At 36.2% G+C, this 18,052-nt stretch overlaps 1 protein-coding gene across 2 annotated transcripts in view; it reads right to left on the bottom strand.

Moving 5' to 3' along the window:
• Stxbp3 (syntaxin binding protein 3) overlaps nt 1–17,345 on the bottom strand; it is a 67,565-nt gene extending 50,220 nt beyond the window's left edge. For both annotated transcript variants that reach the window (XM_015505097.2, XM_048815084.1), the window contains exons 1-3: nt 17,190–17,345; nt 2,534–2,583; nt 1,911–1,992 (exon numbers count right to left, since the gene is read on the bottom strand). In XM_015505097.2, the coding sequence (XP_015360583.1) occupies nt 1,911–1,992; nt 2,534–2,583; nt 17,190–17,238 (181 nt within the window). In that variant the 5' untranslated portion in view covers nt 17,239–17,345. The remainder of the gene's footprint in view (nt 1–1,910; nt 1,993–2,533; nt 2,584–17,189) is intronic.
• Between the last annotated feature and the right edge of the window lie 707 nt (nt 17,346–18,052).

Here is an 18,052-nt window from a genome sequence, read left to right as displayed (position 1 = left end):
GAAGGAAGGAAGGAAGGAAGGAAGGAAGGAAGGAAGGAAGGAGGGAGGGAGGGAAGGAAGGAAGGAAGGAAGGAAGGAAGGAAGGAAAAGAAAAGAAAAGCTGTAGTCAAATAAGCTTAAAAAAGGAATACTAATATTTTACCCAGGGGATCTAGATATGTGTTGGTCTACAAGACCAGGCCACAGTAAGAAAAACAATGGTCTACAGAAAAAGGTAATTAAAAACTCTTTATAGTGCTCTACAGTTTCATTGTGCTTTCACACATTTATAAAATGGTGCTCATCCTAGTTTCAGACCAAAATATCCTCTGGGAACTTGAAAAACTTACATAGCCTTAATCAACAATTTACTTTTTTAATAATAAAAGAAATTAAAGCTTTAATCTAATTTCTAGTTTACAACTTTTTCCATAAAGATCATAAATTGAATATATAATATAATCAATGATAAAGATTAATTTATATGTGACTATCAACACACAAATATTAGCTGGATGTGGTGGCATATACCTGTAATCCCATCTACTCTGGAGGCTAAGGCAGAAGGATTGCAAATTTGAGGTCAGTCTGGACAATTTAGCAAGATCCTAACTCAAAATAAAAAAGGGCTGGGATTGTAGCTCAGTAGTAGAGTGTCTATAGATTCAATCCCTAATGCCCCCAAACCAAACCAAAAACCAAACAAAAAAGCCCATAAATATTTTATGGTCAGGCTTTCTAAAAAATATTGAGTATATACTTAGGAGCAAAATATAAAAGAACTGTATTTGACTTTGAGTCTGTTTCTTCATTGCAGATGGGGGTATTTAATCTCTCTCTACAGGGGAATTATGAAGATCAAACTTATAAATAAATGAGTTAATGGACGATGAGTTAAAAATAACATGATCATGAATGTTATAAGATGTTGGTACTTCCTCCAGAAGGTAATACAGATTAATACAACATAACTTCGAATCAACATTATGTATTTTAAAATATGCACAAAGGTTGATTTTATGACATCTTAATAGTCATTGAAAAACAATACAAATAAATGACAAGGGCAGGAGGTGTCGCTCAGTGGTAGAGTGCTTACCTAGCGCATGTGATGCTCTGGGTTCAATACCCAGCACTACAAAACAAAACACTAAAAACAAAAACCCCAGAAACATTAATGAAACCACTGTGGTAAACCTAGTGTAGCAATAAACTAAACTACTAAATATGTAAGAGGAAAAAAAATTAAAGAACCACCTCAACAAAGTAATTGACTTAAGTCTTGGTCAGGGCACTTAATTATATGTCTCCAAGGTAAAAATTTAGAGAGGTTATTTATTGGTAGAGTCATAATGAAACATAATGTCCTCAAAAATAAAATTACAATAATTTTTTTATAGTGCTGAGGATTGAACCCAGGGCCTCACTCACACATGCAAAGCACATGAGCTACCAGAGCTATAACCCTAGCACTCAAATTTCTTTCTTTCTTCTTTTTTTCTTTTTTTGGTGGTATTGGGAATTTAAATCCAGAGGTGCTCTACTACTGAGCTACAACTGCACTTCCCTTTAATATATATACACATATATATGTATATATATTTTTTAGTTGTTGATGGATCTTTATTTTATTTATTTATACATGGTGCTGAGAATTGAATCCAGTGCTTCAAACATGCTAGGCAAGTGCTCTACCACTGAGCCACAACCCCAACCCTTTCTGGCCCCTTTTTAAATTTTCTTTTGAGACAGGGACTCACTAAATTGCCAAGGCTAGTTTCATATTTGTAATCCTCTGCCTCAGACTCTGAAATTACTGGAATTACAGGTATGCCCACTGTGTCAGGCTCCCAGCACTAAAATTTCTCAATACTTCAGACCTTCCCAATCAGTATAAGAAAGCATTCATGAGAAAAATTTGTAACACTTACCAGTTATACTTTCTTCTAGAAGATCTGTCATTTTGCAACATGATGCCAAAAGCCTAGTGGTAAATTCATCTAAAAGCATTATCTTAAAAGAAATACAAATTAATATATTATAAGTATCTGAACACCAAAAATTCACAAAAGACAGAATTTTGGCCCTTAACTCTACTCAGATTTATAGATCATTTATAACATAAAATTAAAATATCAGGACAGTTAGCAAAATGATCTCAACTCATGTTTTAACTTACATGATCTGAAAATTAATTTTATCACTAGACATACACACAGTATTATATATAAGCACAGGAATAGAAATATTTCTATTTTGATGCAGGAGCTTGTTCATTTTAAATGTCTTATATTTAACATAAGATTTTCTTCAAATCACAAATCATCACTTACTGAAATATGACACTTAGTTCACTTAAATATTTACAAGTAGCACTTGAGTTACTACCATCCTTATTTTATAGACAAGAAAACAAGAGGCAGAAACAACCATTACGATGTGAAGTTAGGATTTGAAGGCAAACAGTGTATGTCCAGATCCTATTTCCTTACAGAAGTATCCTAAGTACAACATACTGAAGTCCTCAATATAAGAGCAAAGTATACAATTTTACCTTCCATTCACCTTCTTTCTTGCAGTCATCAAACACTGTTGCTTTTATCTCTGTTTAAAAAAAGGGGAGGACTATTTAGGAATCTAAATCAACAGTTTGTAAAAATAATAATAGCAACTACTCAAGAGGTCCAAAATGACTTGGAAAATTCCAATTTGAAAATAAGAAAAACTACATTAAAAGCATACATATTTGTTGTACCCTAAGTAAAAAATCCAACATATTTAATACCTAACATATAAGTACATTTCAACTATATTTTTAAACTGAGATAACAATTATAAAAAGGGCTAATATTTTTAAGTATATAAACATATAAGTACATGAAAATATTTCTGAAAATTTTATCTAATTTGGTTTTTTCTGTTCTACTTAAATCTTAAGTAAATAAGATGAAAACAAAAAAATCCATAGGACAATCCTAAACTAATTTATAATTTATCCTAAAATAATTTACTCATAAATTATATTCAACAATTGAATCTGCATAAACATTTTTCATCCTGACATTATGTTTTGCATCCCTCCCTCCCTCCCCTTCTCTTCCCGCCCATATATAATTAAATTAGGATAAAAACTTTGCCTTGATTTATCAAGAAATATTATATGATCTTTTAAATAATTTTCAAAATTAAATATTTTATAAACTAGTTCATGGATTTACAAAATCCCTTACATAATAAAGAATACATGTAGGTAATACATACAAATTCTATTTTATAATAAGACAATCTCCTATATTTAATGTTTTTATTGATAGTCAATTAAATTTGAAAACTGTAGTAATATTGTACCTAATGCATAAAATATAACTAAAATGTAAATTATGGTAAGTCTTCTGTCTTTCACTAATTCTTATAAATGAGATAGTTATACAATTCATTTAAATTTTTCTATTTCATAATTTAAAATTGTTTTAAGCTAATCCTTTTGGAAAATTTACCATCAAGTTCTTCATACCATGTTAAAAAACAATAGCTTCTGTAACGGATGGGATATAACTAATAAGGGTTACTATGGTATAATTTTTAAAAATTAGGTCTTTGTTCCTAATTCCTGGCATAGAGCCTCTAGAGTGCTTGAAATCTACTGAGTGAAAGAGGATCTATGCTATATTAATGACATGACTCTTGGCTAAAGGGCTCCTAGATAGCTTTGAGACTCAGGTTGGTCACAGAAAAGACCAAGACATGACCTCCATGGAAGAGAGAGGGGCAGGAGATTGAATTAAATCACCAATGACTTGATTTAATCAACTGGGCCTACATAAGGAAATCTCCATTAGGAAAAAAAAAAATTTAAAGGAAGACCTTGGAGAGCTTCAATCGAATGTTTATCTACATGCAAGAACAGTGGTGTACCCCAACTATGCTCCAGACCCTTCTGGATCTCACCCTTATATATTTCTGTATCTGGCTATTTTATTTGTATCCTTTATAATACACTGATAATAGGAAGTAAAGTGTTTTCTAAAGTTTTGTGAGTCATTCCAGTAAATTATTGAACCTGAAAGGGAAGAGGGATTGTGGGAACCTCTGATTTGTACCCAATCCAGGAAGAAGCATGGATAACCTGAGGACCTAGTATTTGCTAACAGTATCTGAAGTGAGAGCAGTCTTGTGGGACTGAACCCTTAAACCTACAGTCTGACATAGTTAAGTAATACTAGGTAGAGTCAGAATTAAACTGAATAGCAGGATACCCTACTGGTGTTCACAAGTTAAAGAATTAATATAGGGCAGGGTATCATATTTGGTGTCAGAAGTATTGTAAATAAAAAGTTTAATTACTATTAAGAATTGTGAAGTGGAAGGCTTTACTGTGACTGAGAAACTGCTGAGAAAAATTAGGTAAGACAATTATATATTGCTTGCTAGGAGGATTATAACGTTATCTGAGAAGAATTATAGTAAAAAAAACAGAAATATTTAACTATAATTTAATCCAAAGCACCAGTTTCTAATACCCTATAGGCAAATAAACAAAGGATTTTCTCAGTTAGAGCTCAGATACTGAAATATTATGCCACTTCCCTTTCTAAATTAGCTTCCTTCCTGATACCTCAAATAAGCTCAAATTGAAGACATTTTGTTTATTCTTAGCAGATTTTCTTGTTGTCTTTCTCTTAAGAAATGAAAATGGAATTAATGACAGAGCAGATTGGAGAAGGGGTAACCCGATAGTTTTACAACTGAATTCTACAAAACATTTAAGAAAGAATTAATACCAATTCTTTCTAAACTGTTCCAAAACACTGAAATAGAAGATACTCTTTTTATGAGGCAAGCATTATAGCAAAACCAGACAAAGACAGAATTAAAAAAAGAAAACTACAGACCCATATTCCCAAGAGTACAGATACAAAAATTCTCAACAACAACAACAAAACAAACAAACAAAAACTAGCAAACCAAATTCAATAACATATCAAAACTATCATATATCATGATCAGGTGGGATTCATCCCAGGCATGCAAGGACAGTTCAACATACACAAATCAAAAACCATGATACAACACATTAACAGAATGAATGACAAAACTCTTATGATCATTTCAATAGATGCATAAAAAGGATTTAAAAAGGTTCAACAAGTTGGGCATGGTGGTACATGCCTATAACCTGTGACTTGGGAGGCTGAGACAGGAGGGTCGCAAGTTTGAAGCCAGCCTAGCTAGACAACTTGGCGAGATCCTGTCTCAAAAAATAGAAAGGGCTGGGGATGCAGCTCAGTGGTAGAGTGCCTTTGGATTCAATTCTCAATACCACCAAAACCAAATGAACAAACAACAACAAAAAGAATTAACATCCCTTCATAAGGGCCTAGAGTTGTGGCTCAGTGGCAGAGCACTTACCTGGCACATGTCAGGCACTGGGTTCGATCCTCAGCACCACATAAAAACAAATAAATAAAGGTATTGTGACCATCTACAATTTTAAATTTTTTTTTTAAATCCCTTCATGATAAAACTCAACAAATTAGGTGTAGAAAAAACAATCCTCAAAATAATAAGTGCTATATATAAAAAAATCCATGGCCAAATGGGGAAAACCTGAAAGCAATTCCTTTAAAATCAGGAACACGGAAGGGCTTTCCACTTTCACCACTCTGATTTAATATATAATATTGGAAGTCTTAGCAACGGCAATTAGGCAAAAGACAGAAATAGCATCTTTAGAAAGAAATTAAGATAAATTATCCATGTTTGAGGATGACATGATCCTACACATAGAAAACCATAAATTACTCCATCAGAAAACTGTTAGAACTTACAAATAAATTCAGTGAAGTAGCAGAATAAAAAAACCAACATAAAAAAGTAGTATATCTATACACAGATAATGAACTTACAGAAAAAGAAATTAAGAAAGCAATCCCATTCACAATACTACAAATTTAGGAAGTGAAAACACTGGTAAAAGAAAGTAAGATGATACACACACAAAAAAATGGGAAGATAGCCTATGTTCACAAATCAGAAGAATCAATATTGTTAAAATAACCACACTATCCAAAGTGATCAATAGAGTCAATGTTAATTCCCATCAAAATCCCAATGACTTTCTTGACAGAAATAGAAAAACCAATCCTAAAATTCATTTGGAATCACAAATGACCCAGAATAGCCAGAGATCCTGAAAACACACACACACACACACACACACACACACAAATCACACAAGGCTGGAAGCATCACAGCACCAGACTTCAAAATATACTACAAAGCTCTAGTTACTAAAAAAAGTATGGTACTGTATAAAAAACAGATACATAGACCAATGGAACAGAACAGAGAAGCCAGAAATCAATCCACACTCATACAGCGGATTGGTTTTTAACAAAGACACTAAGAACATAGAGTAGAGAAAGGACAGTCTCTTCAATTAATAATGCTGGCAAAACTGGATAGACATCTGCAGAATGAAAATAGATATCTTTCTCTGACATCTATTTTCATACACAAAAATGGACAAAAATATGTATCAAAATCCTAAATCTTAAACCTAAAACTATGAAATTACTGTATAAAAACATACCAGAATCACTTCAAGACAATGGTATAGGCAATGATTTTTTTCACATAGGACCCTAGAATCACAGGCAACAACAACAACAAAAGACAGGCTTACCTTAAATTAAGAAGCTTTTGTATATCAAAGGAAGTGACAAGATTAAGTGACAACCTACATACAGAAAGGGAGATAATATTTGCAAAAGATATGCCTGATAAGGGACTGAAAACCAAAACATGGTAAGAAACTAAAAAAGATGAACACCAAAAACAGTCCAAATAAAAAAATGGGCTAAAAAACTAAACAGACACTTCTCAAAAGAAGTCATAAACATCCAACAAATATATAAAAATGCTCAACTTCACTATTCAGCAGAAAAATGCAAATCAAAAATCACAATAAGGTGTCCTCTCATTCCAGTTAGAATGGCTATCATCAAAAAGACAAGAAATAATGAATGCTGAGGATGTTGGGAAAAGTGAACATTTACACACTTGGTAGCAATACAAATTAGTACAGCTATTATGGAAAACAGTATGGAGATTCTCAAAAAAACTAAAAGTACAACTATTATATGGTTCAGCAATTCTGCTCCTGGGTATATACCCAAATCTTAATACCAAAAAATGAAATCTTAATACCAAAAAGATACTTGGGACCCATGTTCCCTGCAACATTATTTATAAATAACTAAAATATGGCATCAACCTAAATGTCCCTCACAGGATGAGTATATTTACCACTTGGTCATAAAAGAGAATGAAATTCTGTTATTTGTAGCAACATGGATTGAACTGGAGAACATTTTTTGGGTAAAATAAGCCAGACACAGAAAGACAAACACCACAAGTTCTCACTTATTTATAGAAATTGTTACGGTTTGGATATAAGGTATCCCTCCAAAAGCTCCCATGTTAATGAAGGAAATCAGAAATTAAATGATTATGAGAACTATAACCTAATCATTGGATTAATCTATTTGATGGATTAGTAATTTGAAAGGATTAACTGCATTGTAACTACAGGCAAATGAGGTGTTGGCTGGAAGAGCTGGATCACTGGAGGTGTGCCTTTGGGGATTTCATCTTGTCCCCTTGGCTTCTCCTCTCTCTCTCTACTTCCCAGCCACCATGAGATGAGTAACTTTCTTCCAGTGCTGCCCTTCTGCCATAGTGTTCTGCCTCACTTCAGGCCCAAAGTGCTGGAGTTAGTTGACCATGGACTGAACCTCTGAAACCCTTGAGCCAAAATAAACATTTCCTCTTCTTGAATTGGTCTTGTTGGGTAATTTGGTCACAGTGATGCAAAGCTAACTAAAACAGAAACCAGTAAGCCAATATGGTAAAGTATGGAACAGAATAGTGGTAACTGGTGATAGGAAAATATAACGGTTAGGGGTATAGAAGAAAATAAGACGACTTTGAAACTAGAAAGGGTACAGGATAAGGAGGTTTGAGGGTAGAAGGCAAGTAGACATGATCAATGCACAATGTATGCATGTATGGAAATATCACAGTGAATACCATTAACCTGTATAAATAATATATATTAATAATCATAGATTTTATTTAAAAAAGAGGTCCCTGAACAGAAGTCATCTCTACAATATTTGAAATTTTATACCTACACCATTCTAGATAATAGAAACTAGCCATATGAGGCTTTCAAGCACTTGGAGTGTGGCTAGTCTGCACTGTGATGTCCTGCAAACAAAATACATATGAGGGGGCTGGAGTGTAGTGAAGTACCAGAGCACATGCTTAGCATGTATGAGGCTCTGGGTTTGAACCCCAAAACAAAAAAAAAGGGGTGGGGGACTTTGAAGAAAAAGAAAGGAATATTAAATATTCTGTGAATTTTTAAATTACATGTTTAAATTATAACACTTTGAATATATCAAGTTAAACTAAATATTGATTATTAAATTAATTTCACCTGGGCTGCGGTTGTGGCTCAGTGGTAGAGTGCATGTCTAGCATGTGTGAGGTCCTGGGTTAGATCCTCAGCACCACATAAAAATAAATAAAGATACTGTGATTCATCTACAACTAAAAAATATACATAAAAAATTTTTTTAATTCGGACTTAGAGTGTTTTCTCAAGTGGTTTCTCATAACACTTTTATCTTTGCTCTGCCTACTCTATCTACTCTTCCTCAAAGATAAATATCACCAAAGTTAGTCATCTATCAGATTATCAGATCAATCCTTCAGTTTCCAATCATCTTATAGTTCATTTCTCCTAGACTTCATTCAATTATACAATACAGGTTTAAGCACTTTAATGCAGGTTTAATGCCTCCTAAAAACTGCTCTAGACTTCATTTCTATAAGTTTGTTGTTTTCTTATTCTTTGACTATTTCCTCCTTCCCCCACAATCAATAATTAGGCAGTACTGATTGTTCTTTCTGGTATTTGACCATTATGTTTTACTGCCACTGGCACCAGCAATACCTTAATTCTTATCACTCACTGAACTACTGCAACAGAGCCCTATCTAGATTTCCTGCTTTCCACCTCCAACCCCTTTACCTTTCCAATTCATTTTTTCACACTGCTGTCAATTACCTTCCTGAAACTCAACTCCTTGTTTAGATTACTATATATCTCAAGTCTCAAATGTTCACTCTTGCCTACAGAATAAAAAAAATCTATTATTCAATATTCTCCATGAACTGCTTCTACCTAATCTCTATATTGATCTTCCACTAGTCCAAATACTACCCAAATAATTACCTATCAATACCAACTATCCTATCTTTGCTCATTTTGTTTTTCTGAAGCACAAAAGGAAATACATTTAAAACTGTAAAGTGCTGGGGCTGTAGCTCAGTGGCAAAGCACTTGCCCAGCATGCGTGAGGCACTGGGTTCAATCCTCATCACCACATAAAAATTAACAAATGAAATAAAGGTATTTTGTCCATCTACAACTACAAAAAAAATTATTAAAAAAAAACAAAAAACAAAGAAGTGAAAACACTGAAAGGAGAAATAAGAGAACTACTATAGTACATAACAATATGAGCAAAGCTGAAAGTATATTTGCACAACTATCTTAAATCACAGAGAAATTGTTAATAAACCTGATAATAATACAATAGAAACTGATTTGCCTGGAAAATAGAAAATAATCTATGAATATCAGTTTTAAAAGAAATTTAAAAGTCAGAAAATATGAAAATCATAATCAAGAAAATGAGTGGGAAAAAATTACCACTACCAGAAGATAATTTCAATATTGACCTGGAAAAGTTACCTTATTCTCTTTTATCTACCCTACCTTCCCTAAATAAATGACTCCCACCATATGCTGTAGCCTAAATCCTGATCTCTTCATTCAGCTCCCTTTTCTGTAAATGTATATTTACTTATCTCCAACTGCTACTGGACACTTTGACTTGCACTGAAAATTCACTATGTTCTAATTCTAAACTATTTTTTCCCTTCAAGCCTGTTCCTTTTTTTCCCCCTCATTGATAAACAGGAACAACACTGTCTAGTCTAGACTGGAATTTTCGTCTAGGATGACTCTCCCTTAGATTATATCTTATTGAGTCTACTGTTTAAGTTTCTCCTTTCCTCATTCATCTTCTCCTTACCTCCCTTGTGACAGTTCAGCCTTCTATTCTAGACCAATCCAATGACTATGTAGTCTCTTTGCCTCCCATTCCCCATTTCTCTTTCAAATAAATGCCCCCTTCCCTCTAACCTCTGAGTTTAATAACCAAATTATTACAAAAAGTGAATCAACATAACTCACTTTCTTTATTTCACTAAACTTACATCTTGGATAACCTCCATGTAGAGTATGAACATACAATAACTCCTTTAACAGTTATAAAATATTCCTTAATACAGAATTTATTCATCTACAGATTGTCATTCTGTTTCCAATTTTGCCACCGTGCTGCAATAAGGATCCTTAAACATATATCTGTATCATTACTTTTTTTTCTCATAAAACAACCATTTAAAAAATGTTATTTATTTATTTACACTTGACATAGGGGATGGAAAAAGAGGTGCTTTTAACCACTAAGTTACATCCCTATCCCTTTTAATATTTTACTTTGAGACAGGGTCTCCCTAAATTGCTGGGATTTGAGATCCTGTTTTAGCCTCCCAAGTCACTGGCAAAACAGACATGCACACTGCACCTGGCCTATTTTCTTTTAACATATTCATAAGTGCACATGAGATATCTTACTCCATTTCAATTCTCAGTACTACTTCCTTCCCTTCCCTCCTTCCTTCTCTGATCCCTTTGCTCTACTCTATTGGTCTTCTATTTTTTTAATTGGTTATTGTTATACATAAAAGTGGCATTCATTGTGACATACTCACATATGCACATAGCACAATGTGGTCAATTTCATTCCACAGTTACTTTTTGTTTGTTTTTTAAAGACAGGGTCTTACTAAATTGCCAAGGCTGGCCTTGAATTTTTGATCTCCCTGCCTCAGGATCTTGAATTAGCTGGAATTACAGGTGTGCACAAACATGCTGAATGATAGAATTTCTTATATTTTTGATCTGCATTTGGTTGAATCCATGGAGGTGGAAGCTGTGGGTTCAGAAGGCCAACTGTACTATATTTATTTTTATTTATTCCAACTGTATAATAATAAAGGATCTGGAGGGTTTCTCTCTTAGCATAACAGCATAAAGGCAAAAGTCACTATTACAAAATGGGTTGGGGATGATATTAATCAGAATAGTGGTTATGCTGGGGAAGAAAGTGGGGTTAGATTAGAACTGGGAGGAGTAATGCAGTGCTGGAAACATTGTATACACTGATTTGGGTGAAAGCTACACCAGCAAAAATTTCATCCACTGTATTTATTTATTGGTACCAGGGACTGAATGCAGGGGCACTGTCAACCACTGAGCCACATCCCCAGCCCTTTTGATACAGGATCTCACTGAGTTGCTTAGTGCCCCGCCTTTGCTGAGGGTGGCTGTTAACTGGATCCTTCTGTCTCAGCCTCCCCAGCTGCTAGGATCACAGGTGTGCGCCACTGCGCCCAGCACATCCACTGTACTTTTTGCGTTAGTGTACTTCACCACCATAATATATCTTGAGTCATTGCCCTTCAAAAATGAACAAGGGTCGGATGCAATGACACATGCCTGTTATCCCACCGGCTTGGGAGGCTGAGGCAGGAGGATCGTGAGTTCAAAGCCAGCCTCAGCAATGGGGAGGTACTAAGCAACTCAGTGAGATCCTGTCTCTAAATAAAATACAAAAAAGGGATAGGGGTGTGGTTCAGTAGTCTAGTGCCCCTGAGTTCAATTCCTGGTACAAAAAAAAAAAAAAAAAAAAAAACTGTTCCAGCAGAGTATGGTGGCACAGCAACAACTCAGGAGGCTGAGACAGATGGATCACAAATTCAAGGCCAGCCTCAGCAAGTCCCTCAGTAACTTTATAAGACCCTGTCTCAAAATAAAAAATAAAAATAAAAAGGGCTGGGGAAATATCTCAATGGTAAGTGTCCCTGAATTAGATCCTCGGTACCCAAACAAAAAGCAAAACAACAACAACAACAAAAAACTGTTCCCTTTTTTTGGTTCCCCATCCTAAAAACAATTACATACTGATAAAAACAAACAAAATAATACAATTCTTTGTGTGGGCTTTATTTTCAGAAAACTTTAAGATTTATAAGAAACCTAAAAGCTGGTTGTTTTGGAGAGAAAAGCTGGAAATCTGGGTTGGGAGGAAGATTAATTTTATTTTATACTCTTCCTCTTAAAATTTTTTGCTGCCTCAAGATTTTAAATAGTTTAAAATGTTAATTACAAATGGATGCTCACATTCGACATACACACACAAAAAAGTTAATTACAAAGATTAAGAAGGACATGCAAGGGAGGGGGGATAGTAGAGGATAGGAAAGGCAGCAGAATACAACAGACACTAGTATGGCAATATGTAAACCAGTGGATGTGTAATCGATGTGATTCTGCAATCTGTATACGGGGTAAAAATGGGAGTTCATAACCCACTTGAATCAAAATGTGAAATATGATATATCAAGAACTATGTAATGTTTTGAACAACCAACAATAAAAATTAAAAAAAAAAGGACATGCAAAATGTTGAGTCAATGTTGTTTAAAAGGAAGAAAGCCACAGCAGTCCACCTGCCCAGCTAGATCAATCTATCGATCTCTATCTATCTATCTATCTATCTATCTATCTATCTATTGTTACTAGGGATTGAACAGAGGGTGTTTAACCACTGAATCACATCCCCATTAATATTAAATATTGAGATGGGAATCTCGCTAAACTGCTAAAGCTGGCCTCAAACTTGCAGTCCTCCTGCCTCAGCTTCTTGAGTTGCTGAGATTACAGGTGTGTGCAACCATGCCCAGCAGAGTCATTTATTTTTAAAAAGCATTGTTACCCATCACTTTCTGCTAGGATCTGTTAGGATTTTAAAAAAAAAAATTTTTTTTTTAGTCATTAATGGACCATTGATTTTATTTATTTATATGTGGTGCTAAGGATTGAACCCAGTGCCTCACACATGCTAGGCAATGCTCTACCACTGAGCCACAACCCCAGCCCTGTTAGGAATTTAAAGTCCTATAAAACAACAGTGGACCTACCTTCAAGAAGCTTAACAAAAGACTATCAAGGCAGTTGTGAGATGTGACATTCAAGAAGGGTAAACTAAATGCTACAGAAACTTAAAAGGGCAGGTAAAAGAAGCCACTAAGAAGGTGGTAGCTCATTTGAACTGAAACTTGAAGGCTGGCTAAATTTTGGATAAAAATAAGGGAAGCTGGGTGTGATGGCATCCTAGTTACTTGGGATGCTAAGGTAAAAGGATTCCAAATTCAAGCTTCAGCAACTTGGCAAGACACTGTCTCAAAATAAAAATAAAAAGAGCTGGGGGACCTATTCAGTGGTAGCACACCCTTGGGTTCAATCCCCAGTACCAAAAGTAAATAAATAAACAGACAAACAAACTAACTCTTTAAATTAATTTTAAAAATAAGATATGGCAGTAAAAGATTTCAAGATAAGCCAGATGCAATGGTGCATGCCTATAGTCCCAGCAACCTGGGATACCGAGGCAGGAGGATCACAAGTTGAAGGCCAGCTTCAAAAATTAGTAAGCACTTAGCAAGACCCTGTCTCAAAAAACAAAAAATAAAAAAAGGTCTGGGAATGTAGCTCAGTGGTAAAATGCCCCTGGGTTCAATCCCTAGTACCCCCCAAAAATGTTTTTTTTCAAGAAGAGTAAATAATATAGACTAGATGGAAAAATCAAAGTATACAGGTGAAAGAAAATAAGAATAACCAGGTAGACTGGGGCCAGATCTTCAAAAGTAGACTCTGAAATGAACTTTAGGTAACTGGAGGTCTCTAAACAGGTCTCTAAACACACAAGCACAGAGCAACTAATTTTACTATTACAGGAAAATTAATATGGAAGCTACTTGCTGAATGGACTATAATGAGAAAAAGTAAGAGTTTAGAGGATTAGTTACGAGATTGGTTAGGAGCCTCCTGCAATAGACTGGGCAAAAAGTAAGACCTTTTTAAAGGTTTAAACATGGAAAACCACGGACAGCTCAAACATTAACTTTGCAGGGTGAAAAAAAAAAAACAACAAAAAAAACAAAACAACTAAGCGTAAATCCTAGGTCTAGATTTCACAGCTGTTATCAGCATTTATTTTTAATTTTTATTTATTTATTTTTTTGGTACTGGGGACTGAAACCAGTGGTGCTTTACCACTAAGCTACATCCCCAGACCATTATATTTCTTTTATGTTGAGATAGGTCTAAAGGTCTCACTAAATTGCTTAAGTTGACCAACTTGCAATCCTCCTGTCTCAGCCTCCCAAATCACTGGGATTACAGGCATACAGTACCACGCCCCATATCAAGGTTTATTTTAACAGCATAATTGAGATACAATTTGTATACCATACAATTCACCCACTAAAAAATGTGTGATTCGATGGTTTTCAGCATATTCACAAAGTCATGCATCTATCACTGCATTACCACAACCGTGAGAACATCTTCATTATTCCAAAAAGAAAACCCATCCCTCCAAATAGGCATTCATTTAATCTACTTTCTGTCTCCATAGATTTGCTTGTCCTGGGCATTTCATATATATGGAGTCATATAGTGTGAATGTGGCCCTTTGTGACTGGTTTCTTAGCATAATAACATTTTCAATATTTTGTGCTACTGTAAAATATATCAGTATTTCATTTTTTCTTACTGCCTTTATTTATCCATCTATCAGTCCCTGGACATTTGAACTGTACAGTGTTTGCTTAGCATGCATGAGGTTCTGGGTCCAATCCTCAAAACCAACAATAAAAAAAAAAAAGGAAGGGAAAAAGGAAATAGTGGTTCCATTCTCTTTACTTACCACTGTCTAGTCAAACTAAAGGTTATTTAGTTTTCTACCCTCACCTATTATATCATCAACCTAATAAAACATTTTCTCTAAAAATATGATTCTGATTCTCTTATCTCTTTTTTAAAATTTTTTAGTTGTCAATGGATCTTTTATTTATTTATTTTATATGTAGTGTCAAGGACTGAACCCAGGGTCTCACACATGCCCGGCAAGCGCTCTGCCACTGAGCCACTACTTCAACCCCTGAATCTCTTATCTCTTCAAAAATTCATTCAACATTTCTCTCAGATTCTTTTTTTTTTTCCTTTCTGCAGTACTGTGGAATGAACATAGGACCTAGCACATGCTAGGCAAGTACTCTACCACTGAGCTATAATCCTCCCTTTTCTAAAATTTTTATTTTGGGCCATGGATCTTTAAGTCACCCAGACTGACTTTGAACTTATCATTCTCCTGACTCAGCCTCTCCAATAGCTGACACTACAGATATGTTTCACCACACCCGGATGGGGGGGGGCAGGGCGTGGTACTGGAGAATTAACTCAGGGTATTCTATCACTGAGCCACACCCCTTCTTTATTTTTGAGACAAGAGTGCTGCTAAATTGTTGACTAGCCTCAACTAACTTCCCATCCTGCCTCAACCTCCCCAGCCACTGGGATTATAGGCATGCACCACCACACCCAACAAGTTGCATCTTTTGCTAACAGAACTCAGAGGCTCCCTCTTCTCGATATATATACTTTACTCAATAAATGCTGAATGACTATTGTCTTTTGTTATGTTTCTATTTACAAAAAGTTTCAAAGAATTACTTTACAACCCTACATCTTTTTCCTTTCATTTTGTCTGTCTTTATCTTACACTCCATCTGGAAAGTCTGGTGTTAACCTTAAGTTAACAGCACAAATTAGAAATTTTATTATCCCTACACTCTCCCTCCTACCTAGTTTCATGCTATTAAGATTGGCATTACCATCACTAATCTTTTCTCATAAATGCTAATGTAAAGCAAAATGTACATCTTGGAAATTTTTATACAACACACTTTACTACCCATTTTTATACAAATGTATTTAAATGCCATTGTTTTTAACCATTTCCAAATCCTTACCATGTTAAGCATGTTAATCCTGAAAAACAAAATGACAACCTTAAAATTAACTAATTTTTTTAAAACTATAATTTCTTACTTCTTCTTTACACACTCGCATAGCGTCTGCTATATATGAAACACTAGCCCAGTTACTGATTTGGATTTTTCATTTTATACAAGAACTTAAAACTCCCAGATTTTTGCCAAGCAATTTCTGTTCTTTGTTCAACAAGTTGGAGTAAGAACTACTAATCAGAAGTTACTCCCTTTCCACTGCTAGACCATAATTACTTTGAACCCAAAGATGCCAAACAATGATGGTTCTTCCTGTTTGGTGGGTTCATTCCTTCCCTAACATGCCTGGTCTAGGTTTGGAGTAATTTTTATGAAAGCCAAGGATGATAGGGCAGAACATCAATAACCAACAAGTAGCAAAGTTCTAACAACAGAGAGTCGCCCCAGAGTGTAAAGGGAAAGGTGAAGGTGCATCTTTGCCCAGGTACGCAAGCCGCTGTCACGGGTGGAGATTTAATTATTCCAATTGTCCCTTCTCAAAAACTTATCAAATAGGCTCCTCTAGGAATCGTGGAAGAAGGATCTGTTTAACAGTGAATTTTTGTTTTTGTTTTTAAAGGACATTGGAAAGTACAGTAATAAAAATCCTCCTTGATACTAACACAAATAAGGAGAATAAGCATTCTCTGGAAACTCAAGTGCGGGCAAGAGGGGACGGGACAGAAAAACAGAGCCCAGATTGTCCCCAGTGGAGAGACATCCCCGACTGGTAGGGCCCCGGCGCAGGCGGAGGAGAGGGGAGCGCGGCCGAGTACGCCGGCAGCCGCTGGAGTGAAGCGGCCCCGGGCTGCTTAAGCAGGGCGGGGCTTGGGGGCAAGACCCCGCCAAGGTAAGTGGGTGCCTAAGACCAGCGCGAAGGCCGCGCAGTATCGCACCCTGCCCATTCCGGGTGCAAACCAGAAACCGGGCTGGGCATGAAAGCAGGAAGAAGTACGAAGCCGGACGCAGGTCCGAAGCAACAAGTGCCCGTGGGGGCTCCAAACTAGGCTGCTGGGCGGAGGCAGGAAAAAAAGGCCCGGCGCGACGGCGTCCTGGCCTTCTCTTTCTCTCAGCCCCTACCCGATCCCACTCACTCTGCCACACGACGCTCTTTAGCCCCCTCTCGGTCACCAGTGGCGCCATCTTCCCAATGCCGCAGAGCTGCACCGACGCCTCACACTCGCAACCCACTTTAGCCCAGTAAGAGGCGCCCGGATGGCCCCTCCGCTCACTGCGGAGAAAGCCTCGCCCCTCCACGGACCGCGCCCTCCGGTGACATCAGGCGCGTCAGCGCGGGGATTCTCGCCCCTGCCTGGACGGAGGCTGCGCAGTGCACTGTGGGCTGAATGTCAATAGGCTGTCGCGCGCCTCCTTGCGGAAGGCCGCTTTAGCTCAAGATTGGGTTCGGACGACGGATATCAAGGATGAGCAAGATTGTGAGCCAACTTAATCTACAAAATGATGAATGCGAACATACATGAAGAAGGTGGAACGCTTCGCCTTACAAAAGGATTCTTCACTTTGCAAAGCGATCCATAATAGACGTCACTCAGTAGCCAGCTCAACTACAAATGGATAATTCACTCTCCCCTCAAAGGTTTTTCTTTTTTTTTTTAATTCACATTTCAAGGACATAAGAGGTTGTGTGGAACTATGAGGTATTCTCCAGTGAGCCCAGAATTATGCTGGGCTTTCAGGAAACTCAAAGGAATGAGAGACCTGTTTATCTGAAGACTTTATAATCTAATCAAGGATCACAATTTCTGTCATGCAGTAGATAGTCAAAAGTTGGTTGAAAACTGAATGCCTTAAGGATACAATATAAGTAAATGAAACAATAAAACAGTCATTTATTCAATGAATTTGTGCAAAAGATGTATGGGAGGGGGCTCTCAATGCTTTAGGACCCAAAATTGTTGTTGAAAGCTGATTAACAGAGATGATTTGACCTTAGACT

Source organism: Marmota marmota, unplaced genomic scaffold (genome assembly GCF_001458135.2).
Source record: "Marmota marmota marmota unplaced genomic scaffold, marMar, whole genome shotgun sequence".
Lineage (NCBI taxonomy): Eukaryota > Metazoa > Chordata > Mammalia > Rodentia > Sciuridae > Marmota > Marmota marmota.
This window is presented reverse-complemented; position numbering and strand designations above follow the sequence as displayed.